General features: G+C 33.3%; 1 protein-coding gene and 1 long non-coding RNA gene across 3 annotated transcripts in view; one reads left to right on the top strand and one right to left on the bottom strand.

Moving 5' to 3' along the window:
- Osi17 (DUF1676 domain-containing protein Osi17) overlaps positions 1-24,268 on the bottom strand; it is a 38,137-nt gene that overhangs the window by 1,363 nt on the left and 12,506 nt on the right. Inside the window, exons 2-6 of one of the 2 annotated variants that reach the window (XM_065365617.1) lie at positions 18,503-18,640; positions 13,432-13,661; positions 12,918-13,337; positions 5,828-6,045; positions 37-179 (exon numbers count right to left, since the gene is read on the bottom strand). In XM_065365617.1, coding sequence (XP_065221689.1) covers positions 38-179; positions 5,828-6,045; positions 12,918-13,337; positions 13,432-13,661; positions 18,503-18,640 — 1,148 coding nt within the window. In that variant the 3' untranslated portion in view covers position 37. The remainder of the gene's footprint in view (positions 1-36; positions 180-5,827; positions 6,046-12,917; positions 13,338-13,431; positions 13,662-18,502; positions 18,641-24,268) is intronic. The other variant, XM_065365618.1, reaches the window with a different exon arrangement.
- The window catches only part of LOC135846505 (uncharacterized), a 61,155-nt gene continuing 36,970 nt past the window's right edge, over positions 84-24,268 (top strand). The window contains exons 1-7 of the long non-coding RNA XR_010558971.1: positions 84-220; positions 375-561; positions 1,678-1,857; positions 1,959-2,125; positions 13,732-13,932; positions 17,902-18,089; positions 18,233-18,368. This is a non-coding gene — a long non-coding RNA (uncharacterized LOC135846505). The remainder of the gene's footprint in view (positions 221-374; positions 562-1,677; positions 1,858-1,958; positions 2,126-13,731; positions 13,933-17,901; positions 18,090-18,232; positions 18,369-24,268) is intronic.

The raw sequence follows: 24,268 nt of genomic DNA, 5'->3' as shown, positions 1-24,268 counted from the left end.
ATATGACTGTGTATTCTCTCAGTAACTAATACAAACCTTATTCTGTTTTTACAACGCAATCCGGGTACAGAGACAAACAGTCTTTTTGCGATTGGCCATCTCTGGCTGATTCGACATATCTGTAGAATCTCACCGCAGCAGGGTTGTTCTGCGATGGTCGTTCGAGTTCGGCTGGATCTCTGCTCAACATATGACAAAAGTATAAGAATTGAATTCAATGGTAGGTATATATGGTATGATAAGAGTGTTAATTTTAGAACACACGTTTGTAGTACGTACGTTTCCCTTTCTACGTAATTATAAATTCTTGTGCGAATGAAATTAAATTGCGACGTGTTGGTAAAATTAAATTTTGCTTTCTGCTTTATCGCAAGATGATCGTCGAAACAATTAAAATTTTCAACTGGTTAATACATCATAAACAGGCGAATATTTTTGTCTGGTCACGTCGAAATGCGTAAACAGGTTAATATGGCCATGCTGCGTATAAGGAGATTTTGAAAGTAGGCAAGCAACATTCTGCGACGACGGAAGAAGATAGTACCTACGCCGAATGCAGAGGTAAACATTTTGTTACGTTATCTTCAATTCCTACAACTACAGTGTTACCAAGATCGAGTGGTGATCTTCGATCCGGTGCTATTTTTTTTTCAAAATATGGAAGCTGTACGATGAGAACGTATCGAGATTTCGGATTCGGATCCTTCTTCTAAGGGATTCTAGTTCATCGAACCAATAGTGAAATTTTAAATCGGTGGCATTCATCCATCAAAAGACAACTCGTACGAGTCAAGTTTCGTTTTCGTTATTCGGTTTTTATTTTGTATGTGTATCGTGCTCTCATGTTCTATTAAAATGTAAATTTTTCGGTAATTAATTTTAATACGATTTAGTACTAAAATCTCATCGGTTACGGTTTTAGAATGTCATCGATAAAATTTCACTTTTTAGAATAATTTTCATCAAAAGTAAAATTTTAACGGATTCGTATCAGCAGAGAACGAAGGGAAGAAAGATTTACGAGACGTTAACTATTGACTATACGTAGAGTTGTTTTTTCAAGAGCAAGATCATTGACCAACTTATACAAATACTTATGTTGGTCACATTTACATATCGTTTTAAAAGAGCCAAGGTTACCATCATGAGGTGTTCGACTAAACATACATAAATTTTTATAAAATGAATAAAGACACGATTTATTGTATGATTCATTTTGTGTTGTGTGCTGCTTTCTTCGCTCTTCGTCGTCGAACAACACACTCTCTACACGATTCAACGAGTATCGTGTGTTAGGTGTTTTTTTTTTCAAATTTGATACTCGATTTGCCAAATGGAAAGAGTAGGTAATCGTAGGATTACGTCCTTCTTGCGCTATTTATCGCCCATTGACCGATCATTAAGCAAAACAACTGAGCTCGTCGCTAATTATGAAATTGTAACGTTTCAGTTACATTTTGTAGGTACCTATGTACTTGGTACATCGACGTGGGTACTCGTAGTTTGACGTTGAATATTATACTAGATTAACGGAACGTACTGTAGGATAATTTTGTACGTAATTTCGTATTCTTTGTCTAGACTTGAAACTATATTAAAATAGTGTTTTTTACTACCTGGTACCTCATGTAGCTAAGTACGACGATTAATTAAATAGAAAAATTTCCTGTGTTGCAGGTCAACTTTAATGATGATGGCTGTGGTCTTGACTTGGAATGCCCTTTATTTACAAAGAGATCGTTTTACCTACCAACTAATTGTTTCAAGACACCTTTAGTGATGTGATTTGACCGAATGATGCGATGTTACGGTTATTATTGGTGACCCTGTCTATATACGGAGGCGTGTCAGACATCGGTAATATGCGGTATTTTTGATGTTTTTTTCTCTCCTTTAGATCTTTGTTCTGCAAAGACATCTGTTTTGTCATTGGCTAACCGCATAATCGAATTTAATAGGCTACCGGAATGGAATGGAAACTAGACGAATGATTCGTGAGTCGTGACGCTAGTTACATATCAAGCTGGAATTTGCGGAAGCAATTTTTTGAGACCAATGTACAAAATTTCATGGAACTTGGAATAAAAATGAAATTTATCAGCTTTCGATTCACGTGTAGATAGAAGTAAGTATCTGTACATATTGTTGGTAACACTGTAACCAATACTGTGTATTTTTCGTTTAGCCGTCAGCGATTTATGGCTGGTACACTATCTAGTCCATCCACATTTTACGAAACTCACTACTTCCAGTATGGGATGGGATGCTACTTTATCCGTTTCACGCGGTTATTTCCTGTTTTCTCGCGCCAATTCCAATAGCCGGCTAATTATTATATAAATTTATCGACAACGTGGTACTTCTTTTGCCGTCGTCGTGCTCGTGGGACGAACGTGAACCGGGTTCGAGTTAGAAAATTTGGAAGTTCCGGTTTTTTTTTCTTCAATTGGTCTCACGTGTGTATTTGTGGGTTTTTTCCTCAGGTACACTGCTGAGTGTTGACTTGAATTTGGAGGAGTGTTTCGAGGGGTCAGTTTCGATTTGTTGGGGTGTTGTTGAATTTAGGATCTGGGCATTGTTGGATAGTATGGTGATGATATGAAGCTAAGCTGAATTAGAACATAGAGTTTATTTCTTGAATGCGTTTTAGAGAGAGATTTCAAACAAACGTGGAAAAATCATATTGATGAGTGTCGAATGAAAATCGAAAAATTTATTCGAAGAGTTTGTAAAATAACACTCTGAAGATGGTTATTCTTGGTGGACAATTTATTGAAGTCAGAAATACTTGAAGTTCTGAAAAAATAACCCATATTATTAATATTTTCCCCCCATTTTCAGAACAACCAGTTCAAAATTAAGAAATTGAGGAATTTATTGAAGACATTTGCACGAAAAAAAAAAATTAATAAAAATTACTATTTTAGTACAGTAACCGGATCCCATTCAAAAATAATAGTGATTTTTACTCAGCCAAAAAATACATTTTATCTAGAATTAGGTAAAAATTTATTACTCTCATAGTAAAATTTACCAATCTCATAGTAAAATTTACTATTCTCATAGTAAAAATCACAATATTTTTGAATGGGATCCGGTTACTGTATGAAATAGTAAAAATTATCCATACTTTTTTTTTCCATGTGGTTTTCCTCTCTCTATTGTCCATTTTTCTTTTTTTTTTTTTTTTTTTGAAATTTGATGAAGTCAATTTTTTGTTTTCATTTATTGTTGACATTTCAAACTTTTTCTATTGAGCCTGACCAGCCTTTCAACCCCCCCCCCCTTCCACCGGTCATTAAATAGTGTAATTCCAAAGATGTAGCCCATTCTGCTTAATTTCTTGGTTCAGATAATGAATATCTTTCCTGTAGACTCGAAAATGAAAAAATTGAAAATTACCCATTTTTTGCAAGAATTTTTCATATTTTTACTGCTTCATGAGCAAAATGGTAGCCGTCTAAATTGATTTTTTGATTTTCAATGAATTTTTAAAAATCTTTAAAACCGTGTTTTTTGTGAAATTTCTCCTTTTTTTAAAAAAATGTGCTGTTTTAGTAAAAACGATGAAAATCAGTTCAAAATTCAAATCCCAACATTTCCAGTGATTCTGGGGCCCTCAGGAGTGGTTTTTGATTTTTTGTAGAATTTTTGAATCTTCCAAAAAAGCTCTAAAATCGAATAGGGCTATTAAAAATCGCCTTCGGGCTTATTTTTGACCTGTTCAACAAGTTTTTTCACAATTGGGGATAATTTTTTCTACCAGCATATTTATTGAACAGTAGGTACAAATTTTCCATTCTCGCACAATTGACAGGTTCTTATCTAGAACCAAAATCCCCAGATCTGAATTGCATCACTTCTGGCTATTCTGGAGCCTTCGATACGATTTTTGATTTTTTTTTTCATTTTGTTCAACAATTTTTTTTACAATTAGTCATTTCCAGGCGAACAGTTTGAAGTACGTATGTTTTTTGACCAGCATTTCGTGAAGCAAAAATTCTGAAGAAGCTAGGATTTTCTGTTCTTTCACCTTAAACCCCCCTCCCCCTCCCACCTGGTCAGGATTCTATCATTTCCAGCCATCCTGGAACCTCCAGCGCGAATTTCGATTTTTCCAGGATTTTTGAATTTTTCGAGAAAGCGTGAGAATAAACGTGCTAAACTAAAAAACAAGTTCTGGTTTATACTCGACCTGTTTTGACAGGGTTCATTCACCATCAGAGCGATTTCCAGGCGAACGATCAAAGAACACGCTCGAGTTTTCCCCCGAAAATCGACCAATTTGGAATAAATTCGTTGAGCTTGTCAAGAATTAGACAGAACTTGATTTTTAGCTGCCGAAATTAATTTTCTTGCTTTCTGGAGAAATTCAAAAATTCAGGAGAAATTGAAAATTGCGCTGGAGGCTCCAGAATGGCTCAAAATAGTGGAACTCGGATGGGTGGAGGTGGAATTCTGGACGAGATACAGCTATTTGTACCAATTCCAATAATTTACCCACGAGTAGAAAGTTTTTGATTTTTTTGATTTTTTTCCTTAGGCTGCAGCTGGTCAAAAAACATACTCAAGAGTCAAGATATTCGCCTGAAAATCGCCCCAAATGTTAGTGAACTCGTTAAGCAGGTTGAGAATAAGCCACAATTCGATTTTTAGCTGCCCAAATTAATGTTCACGGTTTCTGGAGAAATTTTAAAATGCTGGAGAATTCAAAAATCGTGCTAGAGGCTCCAGAATTGCTAAAAATGGTGGAATTTGGTTTGCAGGAGCCCGTATTAGCCTCGAAATTAATTTTTTTACTGGAAAACCACTCTAAAAAATCACAAAGTTCAGAAAATCGCTGGATTCGGATTTTCAAAAATTCGCCGAAAATCGGAAAATGAATTTAGGCAGCTGAAATTTTGATTATGGTGTTTTTTTTGACCATTCGTGTCCAAAAATCGTGTTTTAGTGGAAGTTGGAAGTGAATACCTCGAAAAGTGAAATTGAAAATAATGCTGGAGGCTTCAAAATATGACGGGAAATGAAAGGAATACGGTTTGGAGGAATCTTTATTAGCTTCAGAAGTAATTTTCATAATTTTTTGCACTGAAAAAGCACTTTATAAAAATCTGTATGAATGTCAGGAAATCACTATTTTGGATTTTCAAATTTTCGCCAAAAATCGAAAAATCAATTTGGGCAGCTGAAATTTTTATTATGGTAGTTTTGACCATGCTCTCCAATAAAATCGCGTTTTAGCTCAAATTGGAAGTGGATTCCCTCAAGTGGTTCTCTAACGAAGTTTTTTAGAGCACAGTTTAGATTTTAGCTCATTGAACGGATCAAATTCAATGCTGCCAATTTTTATTCTTTTTTTTTCAGTTTTTTGTTCGGAACTTCCAAAATTCCTCTTGAGCTCTGGTTTGTCTCCCTCTTCTTTCCCCTCCTCCATTTCTCAAACAGTGAAGTATCCAAGTAGACCCATCGATATTTTACTGCCCTTTTTTTGGTCTAACCTGTGGAATTTGGTGTTCTTTTCCTTTCAAGTGGAAATATTGAAATAATCTGCAATTTTTGGTCCTCTATATACGTGTTTATTTTTTCAACTCGTCAAATAAATTCAACCCTAGATTTATCTACTCTGCTGAATTGATACTCTGCTAAATTCTTAATGCCATGGTCTAGATTTCAGTACCTATAGTAATACGCAGAAGGCGGAGATAAACGCGACAGATTATTCGTATTACAACGACGAAGATGACGAAGAAACGTACGTACCACAAAAAAAGAAGAAAAAGAAATGAAGATGTGTGATAAATGACGCGACTGATGTAGTCGAACATACCTGCTCAATTCGGTCGATAATAAATTACTGTGCGGGCTGAATCGTACTGGATTTTTGTACATGCTGCAGATGAGTCTCTCTCTGCAACCTTCTTCGGTGAATCCAAGCTGCGTAAATATACCGTCGATCTTTTGCAATATCGGACTATAAAACGGATCGTACGGCGTCAGAAGCGTATTCTTCAAAGTTGGTTTGTTTTTCCATATTGAATTCGATATCTGAAAAATATCGAAAGAAGAATTTTATTGAATTGACCACAACTATCGGATACCGATTATAGCTATATCGGATAAAATGAAAATTAACGACGAAGCGCGGGTCGTGTCGTGTGACGCGACGACGAAGACGTTCGTACCTACGTATGTGAGAAAGTTAAAAAACGAATTTAAAAGCCGCGAGAGCTCGAATAGAGGTCAATTGGACAGATACCTGAATGATACTGTAAACGACCGAATGAAAGACGACGACCGCGTGCGATCGTATGCATGGCAACAGGTGTCAAACGTGTACGTGCACAATAATAAGCTACCTCCGCAGCCCACGATGATGATGGTCGGACGAACGTTCGGCGCGCTTAATTATTTTACCAATTGCCCGAGCTCGATGAATTTTTCTCAACTCAAGTGATTATTTCCGGCCGACTTGAAAACGTGATATAACTCGATGCTCGAATAATTCGCCTTCGCCTTCGCAGCTTATACCTACCTATTCTTTGAACAAATCTCCGGAATGTAATTACGCCGAGCATCGATTTTCCTCCAACATCAACGGAATCGCCACGAGAGATGCTGAATAGTTCTCGACTGACGATTAGAGTGTTCTTTTTTTTTCTCATCGAGTGGGTAAATAAATCGTTGACTTATAATAACGCTCATCGCTATAGGTTTAGAGGTACAACTGCGTAAGTTTGGTATATACGTAGTATTACGCGCCAAATGTGAAATTCGTGAATCGTGTCGTCGATTAATGCTTAATTATGTATTACGCTGCGACGGTAATCGTTATTCATTTGGTAATTAATTTGAATGGTACTCATTCTTGCGCCGCGCACCGAGTATGTACCTACTGAGAAAATTCGCCAGCTCGCAATACGTCCAAACTCGCGGTAAACGCTCGGAAGAAAATTTTTATCGTTCGGAAATGATCGAATCTCGCAAGTTTATAGAGGTCGAGACTGTTTGATGAAGATTATATTGTGTAATTCTCGGAATTTTCAAACGTACAAGATGGAATTTACGAAGTTTGGAAAGAGATCGACGTATTGTGCTGTGTGCATGCTCTCATTGATCATTGATCAATAAGGATAATGTTCATTCTGGAAGTTGATGAAAATCTATGATTTTGCACCCCCTCCACCCTCCCCCGCTTCTTCACGAGGTTCAAAATTTTGATCCTTTCGCGTCTTTGATTTAAATGATCATAAAATGTATAGAAACCGAATATAGTTTCATTAGAGAAATGGTCTAAATTTTGATTGCTCCAATTTGAAATATGTCAGCACTTTTCCGTCAAGAATGTTGAAGTACCCACAAATCGTCTGAGCTATAATTCTTCTCATCTGTTTTGACAAATCGATGATTTAATGATGTTGAATATTCCATCTCTCTTTCATTCCCTCCTCCCCTCTTGAATAAACCATTTCTTCGTCCTAAAAGTAAAATGTGGCCTTTCAGAAACGACGACTTTTCTTTTCAAGTTCGAGTTTTGAAGAGCGAAAAATTTTATATTTTTGAGCTGTATGAGATGATTTCCTCTGTAGAGGTTTTCGAGTAAACACTAAATTTTTGAGATAAAATGTCATTTCGATTCGATTTGAGGAAATCGAAAATTTCGGATTTTGCTGCTTGGTACGCTTGCAAGTGACAAAACTTTTGATGAAGAATTAGGTAGATATCTTAAAATCCTAATAATCGATGATCTTGGATTTCTCCTCCCTCACCTTCTTTTCTTCTCACATTCATTTGTATGAGTCTCATTTCAAGATGTATTTTAAGAGAGAGGAGGCAAAAAAAATATTAAAATAAAGACGACTGTGATACAGTATGACCACTACGCTATACCTATGTAGAAATAATGTGAGATCATTCATAACTGACTGATGAAGAAATTGAAATAAAATTGACGAATTACATACGTTGAAAAATTGAAACAATGCGTTGAAAATTTGCGAATTGATTTTCTATAGAAAGTTAAAAACATTTTTTATTTTGTAAAAATTTTATTTTATTTTATTTTTTCAAAAATTTGAAACACTGTAGAGAGAGGGGAGCAGAAATGGCAGTCTGCCCATGGCTTAAATTTTTTGTTAGAACTGAAAAATTAAGAGCCTGAAATAAAATTAAATTTTACAAATTTAGTGCTCTAAGGAGTTGGTATTTTGTTTTTTTTGAAAAGGAGGCGGGTGGAAGGGTGAGCTGAATGACATTTTCTAGGGGGCCAATTTTGGATTTCGATGGCTTCAGACATCATCCTGGGTCACTTTGAAAGTACATAATCTGGCTATTTTTTCCATGAAGAGGTACTTTGATTAGGTACTTCTTGTTTGAAAAAGTTATTTTTTCAATTTTTTTGGGAGGTTTCAAACACATTTACTTAGTATAGAAAAATTATTGTTTGAATAATTCGGAAATTTTTCAAAAATTTCTCACCTTTGCTCCGCTTGAGCGTGTACATTTCTATTTTCTATATGAAAAAATTTTCAATCTGGGACTCCATTATTTTTCTAAATAGAATTGCAGTTTTGTCATCATGGAGGGGAAGTGGAGGGGGTGCATATGTCACTTCTAGTAGTCTTTCTAGTACAAAATTTGAGCTAAACCGAGGTCACAAGGTTACAGACTTGGGAAGAATCAATTTCTCCTTTTTTTTTTCAATTTTTAGGTTCGCTAAACAACACATTGAAATTTCAAAGAATCTTCCTCTTTTTTTTTGTTTTCGAAAAAAAATTTTCTGACTGAAACTGAATTTTTCCTATTTGATATTTGATGTGCAATTTTGGCATTCTGAAGGGAGGGGGAGGAGCCTCGATCCGCTGTGGCTGAACCAAGGTCGGACTGGATCATCTTAGAACTAATGTTTCAAAAAAAAATAAAAACAATTTCACTCTCTTTTTTCAATTTTGAGTTTTGCTGAACGCTGAAATATTCAAAAAAGGCTCCTTGAAAATGTAAAAGAATGGAGCATTTTTCATTTTGAAAAAAAAAAAAAAAATGCCAAACTGTTTTAGAATTTAAACATTCTTGGAATTCCTATAAAAATTTATCTTTGAAATCATGAAATGGAATGAATGAGTAAAATTGAAAACAGTTTTTAAAGAGAATGAAGCTTAAAGTCGCATGTTTGTCGAAAAAAAATGAAGTTAGAACGAGGATTGTTTTCGGGGGAGGGGGGGTTTCCATGTATTCTGTATTGTTTATTGTTTCACTTCATTTTGAACTCTTGGTTTCCTTCAATGACTATTTTTTGTGATGAAAACATGTTTCAAGAATTTTCAACTTTTCATCTCAATTCATTCGATTCTAGTTTGAAATTTTCCAACTTATAATCAAAGTATCTCCAGAACAGAATTTTCTAGAAAAAAAAATAATATAAAATAATTTATGAAGTAAAAAATTGGAATTTTTTTTGAAAATTGATTTTCGATTTTTGAGAAAAACTTGTGGTTTCAAAAACAGAATGGAAAGAAATAGAATAATTAAAGGCCATCAAATTTTCCATCTTCGTTTTTGAAATTTTTCGAGTAAGTAGGTACATAAAATTTTGTAAACTCAATCGATTTTTCTTTTCTTTTGAATCTCATCAATTGTAAAGTGTTTACTAGGTCATCGAAGTTATCCTTTTGGTCAAAAATTGAACAAAATCACGAAAATGAATAAAATATTCTCAAAATTGAATAATAATTTATCAAAACGCAAAAATAATTACAAAAAAATTATTGTTGAATTGACTTCCCTGCAGTTACCTATCGAAAATTGCTATAAATTTGTGAAAAAATTAGCATGCCTAATTAAGCAAAATTTTGCGAAAATTGATCGTAAATTCCCAAGTCCTTGAATTGCCATAAAAATTGTTTAAATTGGCTGAAAATTGACGAAGCATCGAAATTAAATAGAATCGTGAATTTAAAAAATCTCACAAAGAATAATAAAAGCCTTAAAACAATCTTAGAAGTTACCAAAAATTGATAAAATTTCAGTGATAGCAGTCTCATTTACTCTGAAAACAATAAAAATCCTGACTTAGTGGAATTTTTTCATTATTATTTTTACAATGATCATCGCGAAAAATTCTACATATTATAAAAATCATCATCGAAGTTTAAATTCATAATCCACGTAATTTTTGACAAAGTTCGTCCAAAAGTGAAAATTTGGTCATCCAGAAGTCATCCAAAGGTCACCCATTTTCATTTTTTTGATTTAGTAGACAGTAGACATCGTACTTGTATAGAATTTTCTACTTAAAATTTCAATTTATTCGATTCTAGTTTGAAATTTTCCAACTTGTGTTTAAAGCATCTCAAAAACATAGCTTTCTGAAAAAGAAATTGAATCATGCATTAAGTAAAAAATCTGCGGAGAGGCAGAGCCCTTAATTTTTTTCAAAAATCAATTTTGTAATTTCAGCATTTTTCATCTCAAACAATCGATTCTTGAGATAAACTTACGGTCCCAAGAACAAGACGAAAAGAAACAGAATTAAAGGGCATTCAATTTCCCATCTTTGTTTTTGAAATACTTCGATTAAAATTTTGAAAACTCGACCGATTTTTTTTTCAAATTATCCTACTTTTATTGAATAGATTACTCAATAAAATTAGTGATTTTCACAAAAGTAGGTAGGTAAATTTAACAACGTGTTGGGTGAGTTTTCCAATTAGTAGGAGGGGAAGGGGGGAGTTGAACTGAATATGAACAGCTTGAGGATTGAACATATTGAAGACGAGCTGTTGCCCCATAATTCTGTACCTATATAATTATGGTTCTAATTTTTTCAGATGAGGTTTTGCGAGTCGACTTCAAACAGATTTTTGCATTTTTTTTCTTTCCGAAAACTCACAAAAATATGAATTTTGAGTCAACAAAAACAGAGTTTGGAAAATTTATTCCTAAATCGATCGAGATGGTCATCATGACGATGGGAGTATTTAAACTAATAAGATTTTTTCCTCAATGTTATAAAGTTTTGATTTTTTTTACAATGAAGTTGAAGAAGTTTCATTTTTGAATTTTCGAAAATTCTCCTCAGAATCAAGAAATGAAATCCAGAATTTGAGATTTTGCCATGATGGTGTATTTTTGAGGCTCATTAAGTATAGGGTTTTTTTTTATAAATTTCAATTTTTCAGTTTTTCTATTGAGTACAAGAATTTTTCTACTAGGTTGGAACACCTTCCTTGTTATGGAAATAACTCGAGAAAGTATGGGGACGGTGGAGCTTGTTTTGGGTACGTTGAATAATCAAAATGAGCTTCGTAGTTAAAGCATAAATCATTCATTTGAAGAGTGATATTCCAAAACTAGCTTTGTCCATTTTTATCAAAGTTGGGTTTTCAGCGGTACCTGGTAGATGAAGTATCAACTCACATTCCTACATCATCAGCCTACCAAAATGAGGTGTTAAACTCACCTAAATAGCCAATTCACTAAAAATTTAAAAAAAAATAATGTTCCAAAACGCGTTTTGTCCATTTTTATTGAAATTTTTTTCAGCAATATTTAGTGGCTGAAGTGTATACCTACACTCCTACATCATAAATCCATCCAAATAAAGTGTTAAACTCGCCTAAAAAGCCAATTTACCCGTTTAAAGGGAAACTGTTTTTCCTCTTTCCTGAAAAGTTGTGAAAATGGACAAAGCGAGTTTTGGAATATCACTCTTCATTTTGAGAAAAACTCGCGAGGAAGTTCACTTTGAATGGGAATAACCCGAAAAAGTTTGAAACCTCCGTGCCATACAGGGGGTTGAATTAGAGATCCTCAAATTTGGGTCATTTTTACCAGTAATAGAGCCAAAATTTTTCCAAGGAGATCACTGAATCAAATTTTTTAGTGAATATAAAAAAAAGTCCAAATTTTAAGAGATTTTCCAAAGTGCAATTATTTTATGAAAATGATGGTAAAATTATTACTTAAGCAAAGCGACAGCAAAAATTTCTATAAAAAAACAGAAGTTTGCAGAGCAAAAAATTGCTATTTTTGTATGTTTAATTTTCACCCATTTTAACCTTACGTCTTCTCGGCTAAGGTACTGATTTTTAGAAAAAAAAAACAGTTTCTTGTCTGTTCATATTTTCAATTTTATTTCAATTTGCAAAATTTGATTACAGGTGTCTCGTCTTCGAAAACTTGAAGGTGGGCTTACGTGATAATCAAACAGATGCGAACCTCTACAATTCGACTACTTGCTTCAAGATCGGACAAGTCTACTCGGCTTCAGTGTAAATGTAGTCAATTTTCACCAAATTCGACTCAATTTTCCAAACTAGATTCCAGCAAAAAAAATGAGCAATCAACAATCACGAACGTCGAAGACAATACCGCCGAAATGGTTGACAATGACGACTCGACGACAACTCGGTAACCACGGCTGATCATTTTAGCAATCCCTGAACCGCGAATTTCGGCTACAGCTATAGATTGTGTATCTTGCATACGCGCGCGCGTAATATTAAAATGTTATAATTAATGAAGTGGAAGAAGATCAAAACAAAACTGTGTCAACGATAACATATGACATAAGATATTCCGCGTTGTCTTTGGTAGAATTGAGTAATAATTAGGTAATTATGTTAGTTGGGAAGGTTACAGCGAACGTGTGCTTGTGTGATCGTGTAATCTACACGTGCATATTCACTCACACACGATTTCAATAATGATGTTGGGCGCGTGCTCTTGTACATACATCTCTATACCTCTACACCGAACGATGAAGATGATCGAAGACGAAAACAACGACGAAGACGAAGACGACGACAACGAACGTTATTTTCGCGCCACGATGTACGATAATATCATTGTTATATGGGTTTTTTGGCTGCTGCGAGTGGGATCTGCGACGCGGAATGGAATATGGAAATGGAAAATCTCACCTTATTTTTCTTAGAAGAGGTAGCGCTGGTAAGCGAGTCTTTGTAAGCGTTGGCGTATTTGGACGCCTGGGACAAAACTTTGTAATTCTGTTCGGCGTACGGACTGTAAGCTTGAGCTTGCGCCGAAAGCACACCCGGCGACTCTGTACTGACGTAGAAGTCTTTCAAACCCCAGCTGGCCAGCTCGTCTCCGTGCTGTGACACGCTGCCCATATCGTTCCTCGTGTAATACTCGGGCGTACCGTACGATGGATGACCGTCGTACGCTGGCGGCTCGTGGTCTAGGATGCCCGGACCTTCGTATTCGTCGTGCCCGTGCGATCCGTGTCCCACAGCATCGTAATGCGAATGTGGCTTATGGGACGGTACTGGCACTGGTACTGGCACAGGAACTTTAATATGATGGTGATGGTGCTTAATCTGCGAATAAACAGCCATTACATGGCGACGGTTATCAGTATCGATAAAGATTACGTATCGATCGTAAAAAAATCGTATTCTTACTAATGCTTACCTTATGGTGATGATAATGTAGTTTGGCCGCGTGAGCGTGGTAAAATGTACATAACTTAAATAAATGTGTAAGCGGTGGAAATAGAAATAGTAATACTTTAAGTAGTAATTTCTTGGCCGCATTCACGCCAATGATTACTGGTAACACGTACATTAATTTGATCTTTATTAATTTTATAATTAATAATAGAGCGAGAAAACTGGTCAGCAGTTTTTTCTTGAACATTTTATCTGTAACAGAACGAAAACAATACGAAAAAATTGATTAATATAATATAAAAGTATCTTTGTTTGTTTACAGGTGTGATATCAAGACTTTAATAATAGGATTGCATTTTTCAACCCATCAGCATGGTGTCTACCGGCCGAAAAAAAATATGAAATTCGAAGATGGGCTTGAATAGCACAAAGAACCTCCAAAATTCTTCAAAATTTGCTAAATGTTGGAAGTTTGTACGAAATTTTGAAAGACACCATGCATCAGAGTGCCAGTACATGTGTAGTAAGTGTTGTCCATATAACCAATTGAAAATTCAATAGAATGTTCTGCATACGTGGAGAAGGGGATACATTGACAAGGTATCTAACAAGTTGTGAAAGTAGTGAAAAAGTGATGATTTTAAAAATGGGTAGTGAAAGTAGTAAATTCTGTGAAAAAAGGTAGTGAAAAAATGAAAAAATTCCAACCTGCAACAAAACCTCTCAAACCATTGAAAAAAAAGTTTATTTTTTATGAAATTGGCAATATGTTACGTCAGTTTATCCGGTAGATTTTCTCCAAACAATTTTTCTGAAAATTTTCCTGTGAAAAATTTGACTTTGGGGAGGTCAGCTGATCAGCTTTCTGAAAATTTGGTTGAAAAAAGGTTGTGAATTCAAAAAAAAAAAAAAAACTCCATTAGATAAAATCATGAATTTGATCACGAAAAAAATGTCGTGGGTTTTGACCTTTAGTGTAGGTTTTCATTTTGAGTAGAAAGTTGCTCAGACGATTTTTTAGCTCGTGAAATATTTTTGAAAGAGAGATGTAGGTTTCTTGAACTCAAAAAAAGGATATTTTTGGAAAAAAAATCATGATTTCTCCGTTTAAAAAAAAATATGGTCCTGTTCCAAAAAATAGTATTCAAGATTTTATTTCATGGCCAATTTTCAAAAAATTTAGAAAATGAATTGAAAACTTCTAAAATTTTTTCGAGTCTCTGAAATTGGCAATAATGACCAAAAAATTACTGCATTTCAAGATACATATTATACTCTCAGTTTCATTAATAATACTCTGAACAGAAGCAGTCAAACTTGAGACATCTTATTTTAACAACAGTTTGTTTCAAATTAGTGTTCATTTTTCAAGTTGATTTTTAAAATTGTGTGCACAGTTCAAGATTTAGAACACCGAGTTGTGATTTTTCAAACAGAAATATGCCCAGAAATTGTTTTTGAAAACAATAATTTAAAGATGTCAGATTTAGGTACTGAAAATTAGCCAAACTGAAGAATAAATTGATAAAATTTAAATTTCATTCAAATGTGTATACTGTTTGTAGTGTTTATTAATAAAAAAAAAATGTGCTCAAAATTTGTCAAAAAATTAGCCAAGTGCATTCGAGAAAATCATTGAAAATGAGGGGAGAAATTTATTAAAACATTGACGAAATTGTCTGCAAAATTTATCACCAAAATCGGAATGAAACGTCAAAATTACAAAAAAATTAACGAAATTGGCGACAAATATTCTCGAAAATCGAAAATAGCAAAAAAAAGTCGATGAAATACAATTAAAATTTTGTAAAACTATAAATTTGTCGTGAAAAATTTTGAAAATGCGTCAAATTTGTGTAAAATATTTTTTAAAGAAAGGACAAAACTGAAATAAAAATAATGAATAATAGTGACATAAAAACTGCCACAATTTTCAAAAAATTCAATTGAAATTGGGTTTGAACGAAACTATTTTCAAACCATGATCAAAATTGTATCACATATTGAAGAAAATCTCAAAAATTAAAAAAAAAATAGGTAAAAATCCTTATAAAAACCTTTAAAATTGTCAAAAATCTTCGTAAAAATCCAACAAAACTGTGTAAGGTTGCAAAAAAAATGCGTTGAAATTGAGAAAAATCAATTAAAATTGTCATAAAAATCTTTGAAACTTCCTATTGATAAAATTCTAGAATTGCAATTTACATCGCATAAAAGTAAAATGAAAATCCAAAAATTTATTTTTTTTTTCAGAAAAAATCAATAATGTTTTGACAATGGAAAAACTCTTAAAACACGAAAAAAATGGTAACATTGGTATGACAATTTTTGAAATTGTTGGAAAAATTCATAAAACGACGACACACTAGCGTGAAATTTTGGGGAAATTGTGCAAAAATTTAGAAAAATAGAAATTTTATTATAGAAACTTTAAACTACCGGAAATTTGCAATTGTAGCTATTAAAAAAAAAAAAAAAATGAAAATTGACGAAAAAGTTCTAACATTACAAATACTTATTAAAATTATGCAAAACTGAGAAAAAAATTGAAAATTTGTGCAAAAAAAAAATCAAAAAACAAGTATAATTGGCAAAAAAATCTCAAAATGCGATTAAAACTGTATAAAACCGAAAAAGTACTAAAAAAATTGTCCAAAAAAAGAGATAAAATTGGCATATAAAAATGTTTGAAAATGGCGAAAAAATATTTTTGAAACATTATCAAAATTCTGGGAAAATTTGAACGTTCTAAAATCAAGAAAAAAAGGGTTAATTTCACACGATGATTTTTAAAAACGTGAAAAAAGTTCTTAAAATACCGTATATTTGAAAAAACTTTCTAAAATCAAAAAGAAATAGGTAATTTTCACGTTTAGATTTTTGAAAACATCAAAAAATTCATAGAATACCATATTTGTAAATGGTGCAAAGTTTAAAAACGTTCAAAATTCATAAAAAATCATTATAATTCGCGTAATAATCTATGAAAATTACAAAAAAAAAAAAAAAAAAAAAAACAATGAAACAACATAAAATTGTGCATAGAAGAGAAAAATTACCAAGATTCTACGAGAACTAAGTATATGTTAAAAATCGATAAAAACATGAAAATCGTTGAAAAAAAGTGAAAATTAATTTTTTTTAAATTTCAATTCATTTGGATGCAATTGATCAGTGATGGCAAAACTTTTACGTTCAGTTTTTAATTTCAGTTTTACTTTTTTCAGTTTCAGTTTTTAGTAATATTTAGTTTCAGTTTTGCTTTTTTCAGTTTCGATTTCAGTTTCAGTTTCTTCATTTCAATTTCAGTTTTAGTTCCAGTTTCAGTTTTCCATCAAATTCGTAATATTTTGTAAATTTTTAGAAAAAATGAACTACTTAAATTTGTTTTGCTTGTTTCAGTTTTCAGTTTTTTGTTTCGATTTCTAGTTTTCAATTTCAGTTTTACTAATTTCGGTTTCAGTTTTCCATCACTGAAAAAAATACCTATTTGACTCAAAATTTTAAAAAATTAAGAAAAAGTCAAGTGGTATAGTTTTGTGATTTAAAGAAAGAAAAAATTGATATACATTTCAATTTGACTTAACCTAGTTACTCACAATTCACATAGGTAAAATGAATTTTACTTGCTCAAAATTGATAATCTTAACCTACCTAAAAATAAGACTCTGATATTTTCTGATATCTTGTAAAATTTCATTTCTATTTTTGAATAGATTTCCTTCGATAAAACATTTAGTTCTCCACAAGCCAAAAAATGGAGAAACGTTTTTCATCATTTCTTTAATTTTTAAAATGATTGATTTTTGAGTTACGTGTTTCTTTTTCTTGACCTCCCAAAGGGCAGAAGAGTATTAGGCCAATATTTTGATTTCAAAATGTTGTAGCAATGATGCTGAGAAACCTCCAATGAAATACACCAAAAACAGACTAGTCGAGTTTTAAAAAATAAATATCGTGTTTACAAATTCGTTCACCTAATTACGTTGTATGGCGGTCAGTTTTAGATCTCTAGGTCTAGGTCTAACGTACCTATGTAGATAGCGAAAAACATACACACGATTAAAATCTCATAGCTAAATAGAATCCGTCTACCTACAAAACCACAACGCTAATTTGACTCATAGTCAGAAAGCAGGCCATAATCGGCATACCTCAGTACTTAATACTCTATGTCCATATTTTTATGTACGTATAAGAAGACGAAATGCTGCCCCCTTCACCGCACCATCATCTTTCCGGCGCGTCAATTTTTCTCATCGTCAGTCTCGTGCTCGTCTTGTAGTAATTAATACGTACGAGCATACTACATTACGAAATATAATGTAAACAAGACATACCTTTGCTAACATAGATCCTATTAATTGAACTTTTTTTTTCGTTGTTGTCTTAATGTTTCATTCAAACACCGAAATATTTTAGTCAAGTTTCCCATAATTTGCAAATTATACCGTTCATTAATCCGTTATTATAACTAACGTGTGTATTACAGGGTACATGAGGCGACGTAATGTGTTGAAAAATCTCTCACGTAACTGGCCAATTAACCGTGTGTGGGGCATAGATGAGATGTGCATGCCCTTCCGAAGGCGATGGAACTGGACTGGAAGTCGTGAAAATACATCTCTCTAAAGTGAAGAATGCATCATTTGTTTTCATAGGTCACGAAATAATCATAAGGTAGGTTCGAATTTATGGTCTGGGATGGGTTACACAATGTACATTGTAAGAATATATGTACCTGTACACGTGTGAGTTTTCAACTTCTGTATTCGAATTTTGTTCATTGTATTTAACTTACATGTAGTTGCTTATGTTTACAGGTTGAAATAACATAGTCCTCGTGGTACATACGAGTATACATATAAAGCAGAGCAGTAGGTTTGTCGTGTGCGTATATTGAGAAGAAGAAGCTTGAAAATATTCGAGGTGCTTTTAACTCGTCGTCAGATCGAGTGGGTAAGTGAATAATATTCTTGATGTGTATTTTGGAAGATAAATTACGATAGAGGTGTGAGTGATGGTGTTAGTATTATGTGATCGAATCACTTGTATAATCGATTCGGGGGTTAAATAGGTAATAAAACGCGTACTAAGAAATTTGAACTTTCTGGATGAAACTTCGGTTTTTTCACTTCTTTGGTCCATATTTTGACCTAGCGTTGCTCCGTTCGGTCCAACCTTCTGCGAGTTGGGTAACCTTCCTTGTTGGGAAGAAGCCCCAGAATCATCTGAAACCATAATTATAACGATTTTGGAACATTCCTATTTCATCCATCGAATATAGAGAGTAGCACGTAGAAGAATAAGCGACATGCATGTGGAAATGCGTAGTAAAAGCAGTTCTATAGATATATTTTAATACACATAGGTGTGTGAGGGTTCGTACACACTACTATAAGACGACCCTGCGGAATTGAAAATTGTGTTAATCGATCGCCAATGTCCATTGAACGAAGAGTTATATTGATTAAAAGAAGCCGAATGACAATGCATCGAACCTCCAGGGATTTGTTTTATTTTTGTATACTTGTGATTGGGTTTTTTAAGAGTAACATTGTCGAATTTAGATTTAGAGATGAGATGACTGGGATTTAATATATTGATGTAAGATAGATGCTCTGAAGGCTCACCTCGTTTCTATTTCTTAAACGAGTTAGATTTCGTAGGTAGGTAATATAGCTATGAATACCTACCACGATGTTGATAGTATTTTAATATCTTATTTCGATGGTGTATTTTATCAAAGCTTCAACACTTACGAACGCCTGCTACGATTCTTTAATTCTATATTATACTGCACCGAGAGTTGGAGGGCAAGAAAAATTAACCTACATTTGGGAACGATGCTATATAGGTAGGTACCTAGGTATATATTTCCTGCTTGCCCTGGTGGTATACGATTCGTATCGTTAAATATAAAATGACTGAAAGTGGTCGCGCAGTCAACGTCTTCGGACAACGTTCGGTCGCAGTTACGTACAAAATAGTACCTACCTAGCTAAGCTACGCTGGAATTTTATATTAGTTAGCGAATTAACATAAACGATAATGATAACCGCAAGCGCGGCCAGTTTGATGAATCGGTCTACCAAACCGATGCGGTGTGGTTGAACACCACAGTAAATAAGCTCAGCCTACGAATAGGTAATGGGTATCCTAGAATGATGGATTGTTGAATACACACTACACAGGAAATGTAAAGAAAAAGGTGGTAAAGATGCTCGTTTGTGGGTTTTTGCGGATCGTAAATGGAAATATATGACGAAGAAGGAATGTCTATCTACTCTACAGCGGCTGTTTTTTGCTGATCCTCGGGTAATTAGTCATTTTATTGTGTTGAAAATATGTTACGAGTAGATTCAGTGTTTTGTCCTAGGATTGGGCATCGTTTCGTTTGAAGGGACCTTTCCAAAGGGTATAGGAAGGTGCCAGCGTTGCGTGTGAAAAATATGAGTTTTGGAATCACTGCACGAATACCCCCTCCCCTTCCACATTTACCCCTGCCTTCAGTTCTGAGGGAATAAAATCAGCTGGAAAATGTTTGAGTCGGATATGAGAACCAATCAAGAGGGCATTTTTTTCATTTTTGACATATTTTTTTAAAATTTAGATTTGTATTATTTTCGTGAGCATTTGTTTATACCCTACCTACATTAGACTTTTCGAATAGGTTTGTGATGGTTTCGTGTCATTTTGAGAACATTTGCTAAATTTTTGGATTTTTCAATTTTTAAAAAATTCCACAAATGAAACAGAAATGAAATTCAACTTGTACAAATCCGGATCAATAATTCATGTGACCTTTACCAAATTGATTTAAGGAGGGACAATTTTTCAAAAATCGATTTGAATCTACGAAATCAAAAATGTAAATTTTCCCTTGAATGATTTTTCGAAAATAATGAAAATTCTATTTTTCATCTACCTATTTGAATAGATTGATGGCGGTTTCACGTCATTTTAGATCCTTCGGTAGATTTTCAAAAAAAATATTAAAGTACTCGTATGAATTTATTGAACTGACAATAGCAAATTTTGAAAAATTGTTTCGTCTGAATCGATCGACTGAGTCGCAAAAACGGTTGATCTAAGTTTGTAAAAATGAATCGCATTCGAGCCATTCTGAATGAAATTTTATGGCTTGTTCGAAATTTTGCTATTTCCTGATAAATCGGTAAAACTAGGGGTAAAACTTATTTTTTTTTAAATCTGTGATTGAGAATATTTCTGAATTTCAAATAAATTTTTTGACTTTTAAAGTAAGAAGTAGAGATCCTCGAACTGGGATTATTTCCAAAAAAAACGTGGAGTGAAAGTGATAGTTTTTGACGATTAAAACAGTACCTAACTACCTATAACCAATTTTTTCAATTTACCAAATTTTGGCTAATTATGTTTCCGTAACTGTTCATAATTGAAATTGATATTTTATTTTCCTTATTGATTTTCACAGTATCAGTTTTAACAAAGTTCCTGTTCTTCTGACTTTTGAATAATTTTTTTCATCTTTTGTAAGGTATTTGTAACTTTATTTTACTCAATTTTAATTGTATTCGAACAGTTCTGTGCCATTTTTTGAGTTTTTTGTTCAATGTTTATGCAATTTTTATAATATGTTTGAAACTTTTCCGCTGTTTCCAATACTTGTACCTATGCCAATTTTACTTCCTTTTTTTCAAAAAATGACAAGGTTTTGACATTTTGATGACTATTATTTCAAAACTTTTAATAAATTTTGAAAAAAATTGATCAATTTTCAATATTTAGACTCGAAGTAGATTTGATTTTACAATATTTGGGCTGACTTTCAAAAATTCTAATGAACTCTCGACTTTTTTTTTAAATTGCCATTTTCAACATTTTGATATTTTATTATAGACTTTTAAAAACTTGAAAAAAATTGATTAATTTTCAATACGAGTATTTAGAAAGCATTCAACATTACAACAACTCAATCTGATTCTGACTTTTAAGAAGTTCGAAAAAAATTTCCATGATTTTTCTCATCATTTCGTCAATTTTTTTTCTCGTGTTCGTATTTTTGGAAAACTTGTTAAAAAGTCTCAAGTTTTACAAAAAGAAGTCAAAAAGTCCAAATTTTTGAAATACTTGTCAAAAAGTCTCAATTTTTGCAAAAACAAGTCAAAAAGTCCCAGTTTTTGAAAAACTTGTAAAAAAGTCTCAATTTTTGAAAACCCCGTCAAAAAGTCCCAATTTTTAAAAAACTTGTCAAAAAAGCCCTATTTTTAGAAAACTCGTCAAAAAGTCTCAATTTTTGGAAAAAAGTCCCAAAAACTTGTCAAAAAGTCTCAAGTTTTAACAAATTAGTCAAAAAGTGTCAAAAAGTCTCAATTTTTGGAAAACCAGTCAAAAAGTCCCAATTTATGGGGGAAAAATCCCAATTTTTGACAAGCTTGTTAAAATGTCTCAAGTTTTGAGAAATTAGTCAAAATGCCCCAAATTTTGGAAAACTTGACAAAAAGTTTCAATTTTTGGAAAACTTGTCAAAAAGTCTTAATTTTTAAAAAACTAAGTAGTCAAAAAGTCCCAATTTTCAGAAAACTAGTCAAAAAGTCCCAATTTTTAGAAAACTCGTCAAAAATTCTCAATTTTTGGAAAGAAATTTCAATTTTTGGTCAAAATGTCTCAAGTTTTGAAAAATTAGTCAAAAAGTGTCAATTTTTGGAAAACCAGTCAAAACGTTCCAATTTATGTGAAAAAAGTTTCAATTTTTGAAAAACCAGTCAAAAAGTCCCAATTTTTGGAAAACTGTCAAAAAGTTCCAATTTATGGGGAAAATGTCTGATTTTTGAAAAACTTGTCAAAATGTCTCAAGTTTTGAAAAATTAGTCAAAAAGCCCAAAATTTGGAAAACTTGTCAAAAGGTCTCAATTCTTGGAAAACCGATCAAAATGTCTCAAGTTTTGAAAAACTAGTCAAAAAGCCCAAAATTTTGGAAAACTTGTCAAAAAGTTTCAATTTTTGAAAACTGGTCAAAGTATCTCAAGTTTTGGAAAACTAGTCAAAAAGTCTTAAGTTTTGGAAAACCAATCAAAAAGTTCCAATTTATGTGAGAAAAGTCTCAAAAAGTATCAAATTTTGGAAAACTAGTCAAAAAGTTCCAATTTTTGACAAACTTGTCAAAATGTCTCTAGTTTTGAAAAACTAGTTGAAAAGCCTCAAATTTTGGAAAACTTGTCAAAAGGTCTCAATTTTTGGAAAACTGGTGAAAATGTCTCAAGTTTTGAAAAACTAGTCAAAAAGCCCAAAATTTTGGAAAACTTGTCAAAAGGTCTCAATTTTTGGAAAACTGGTGAAAATGTCTCAAGTTTTGAAAAACTAGTCAAAAAGCCCAAAATTTTGGAAAACACTGGTCAAAGTATCTCAAGTTCAAAAAGTTCCAATTTTTGGAAAACTTGTCAAAAGTATCAAGTTTTGAAAAACTAGTCAAAAAGTCTACATTTTTGGAAAACTTGTCAAAAAGTATCAAATTTTGGAAAATTAGTCAAAAAGTTCCAATTTATGGAAAACCAGTCAAAATGTTCCAATGGGGAAAAATTCCCAATTTTTGGAAAACTTGTCAAAAAGTCTCAATTTTCCAATTTTTATTGATGAGACTTTTGCTGTGTTCTAATGGTTTTTTCATCATTTCCTTAACTTTTTTTATTACTTTGAGAATTTACCGTTTTTTTTGCCAACTTTGCTGATTTTCTGTTAATTTATCGACATTTTGATTATTTTTGCGTAATTTTGATACCACTCGACTAACTTTTTCAGTAATTTCCATTCATTTTTTTCATTTTTTTGGTCGATATCAGCCAAGCATGCAACTTTCTCAGTATTGTGGCTTATCAGGACAAGTTCTACAGTAACATGGACATTGATTTTTGAACTTTGATCATAAAAACTTTACTTCAATGATTTACATGAAAATTAACGCAGATTTCCTTAATTTACTCGCTTTAAAAAAGACAGAACGATTGGAGGCGAGTTGATGGGTTGATTCCCATCTTGTTTCTCCTAATCCTAATGTACGAATTGAATTTTCAACAGCAAGAAAAGTGTCTAAATTTGACTCTCGATGGTCAGGTTTTGGCTCTCGAGTGACTCTCGGCAGAAAAAATCTAGGAGATTGAATAAATACCTACTGTCCGTGAAATGGAATCAATTTATACACGCAGTCAAAAACGACGTGAGAATCAATTCAACTGCTCTTAATTCGTAAAAAATCATTTTGGGAATCAACTCGCCCGAAGCCGATATGAGGGTGGGAGGGGGTGGGCGTATCGAATGCCTAATTTCCTACGTGCATCGAACCCAACATTGTACAATGTTCAACAACAAAGCAGCTGATCGCTGTCGCTGAAGGCTCAAAAAATGAAAAATAGCCCAGCAGGAGCAAGTGTTCCTCCTCTCCGAATCAAATCATGCTACGAGATCATCGCATAAAACGGCCAAATTACATCTCTTTAGGTGGAGAATTTGCACACGGACGTAGGCATCATCGCCCACCGCCGGACACTTCTTTAGGGCCGCGACGATGACGTAAGCAGAATATCGTCAGCTTTCACAAAAACGCCTATAAAACGTGCATCGATTGTGCATTAAAAACAATACGACTGTCGAGTATGAGCCCATGTCCGGATGAGTCGGAGTCTGGCTCAGGGTCTGGCTGGGGAGACGGATTAAACGCGAGAGAAGTGTGAGGAGAAGAGCCAGAGAGGTATACTTGTGATCGTCGGTGGCTGTATACGTACGTCTTGTTTAAAATACACACATACGAATACGAATAAATAATATATTATAATATGCCTTTCCGCAAAACGGAGAACTGGTTTAATTACGATGATCGAGCT

The sequence above is a fragment of the Planococcus citri genome, chromosome 5, assembly GCF_950023065.1.
Source record: "Planococcus citri chromosome 5, ihPlaCitr1.1, whole genome shotgun sequence".
Classification (NCBI taxonomy): Eukaryota; Metazoa; Arthropoda; class Insecta; order Hemiptera; family Pseudococcidae; genus Planococcus; species Planococcus citri.
This window is presented reverse-complemented; position numbering and strand designations above follow the sequence as displayed.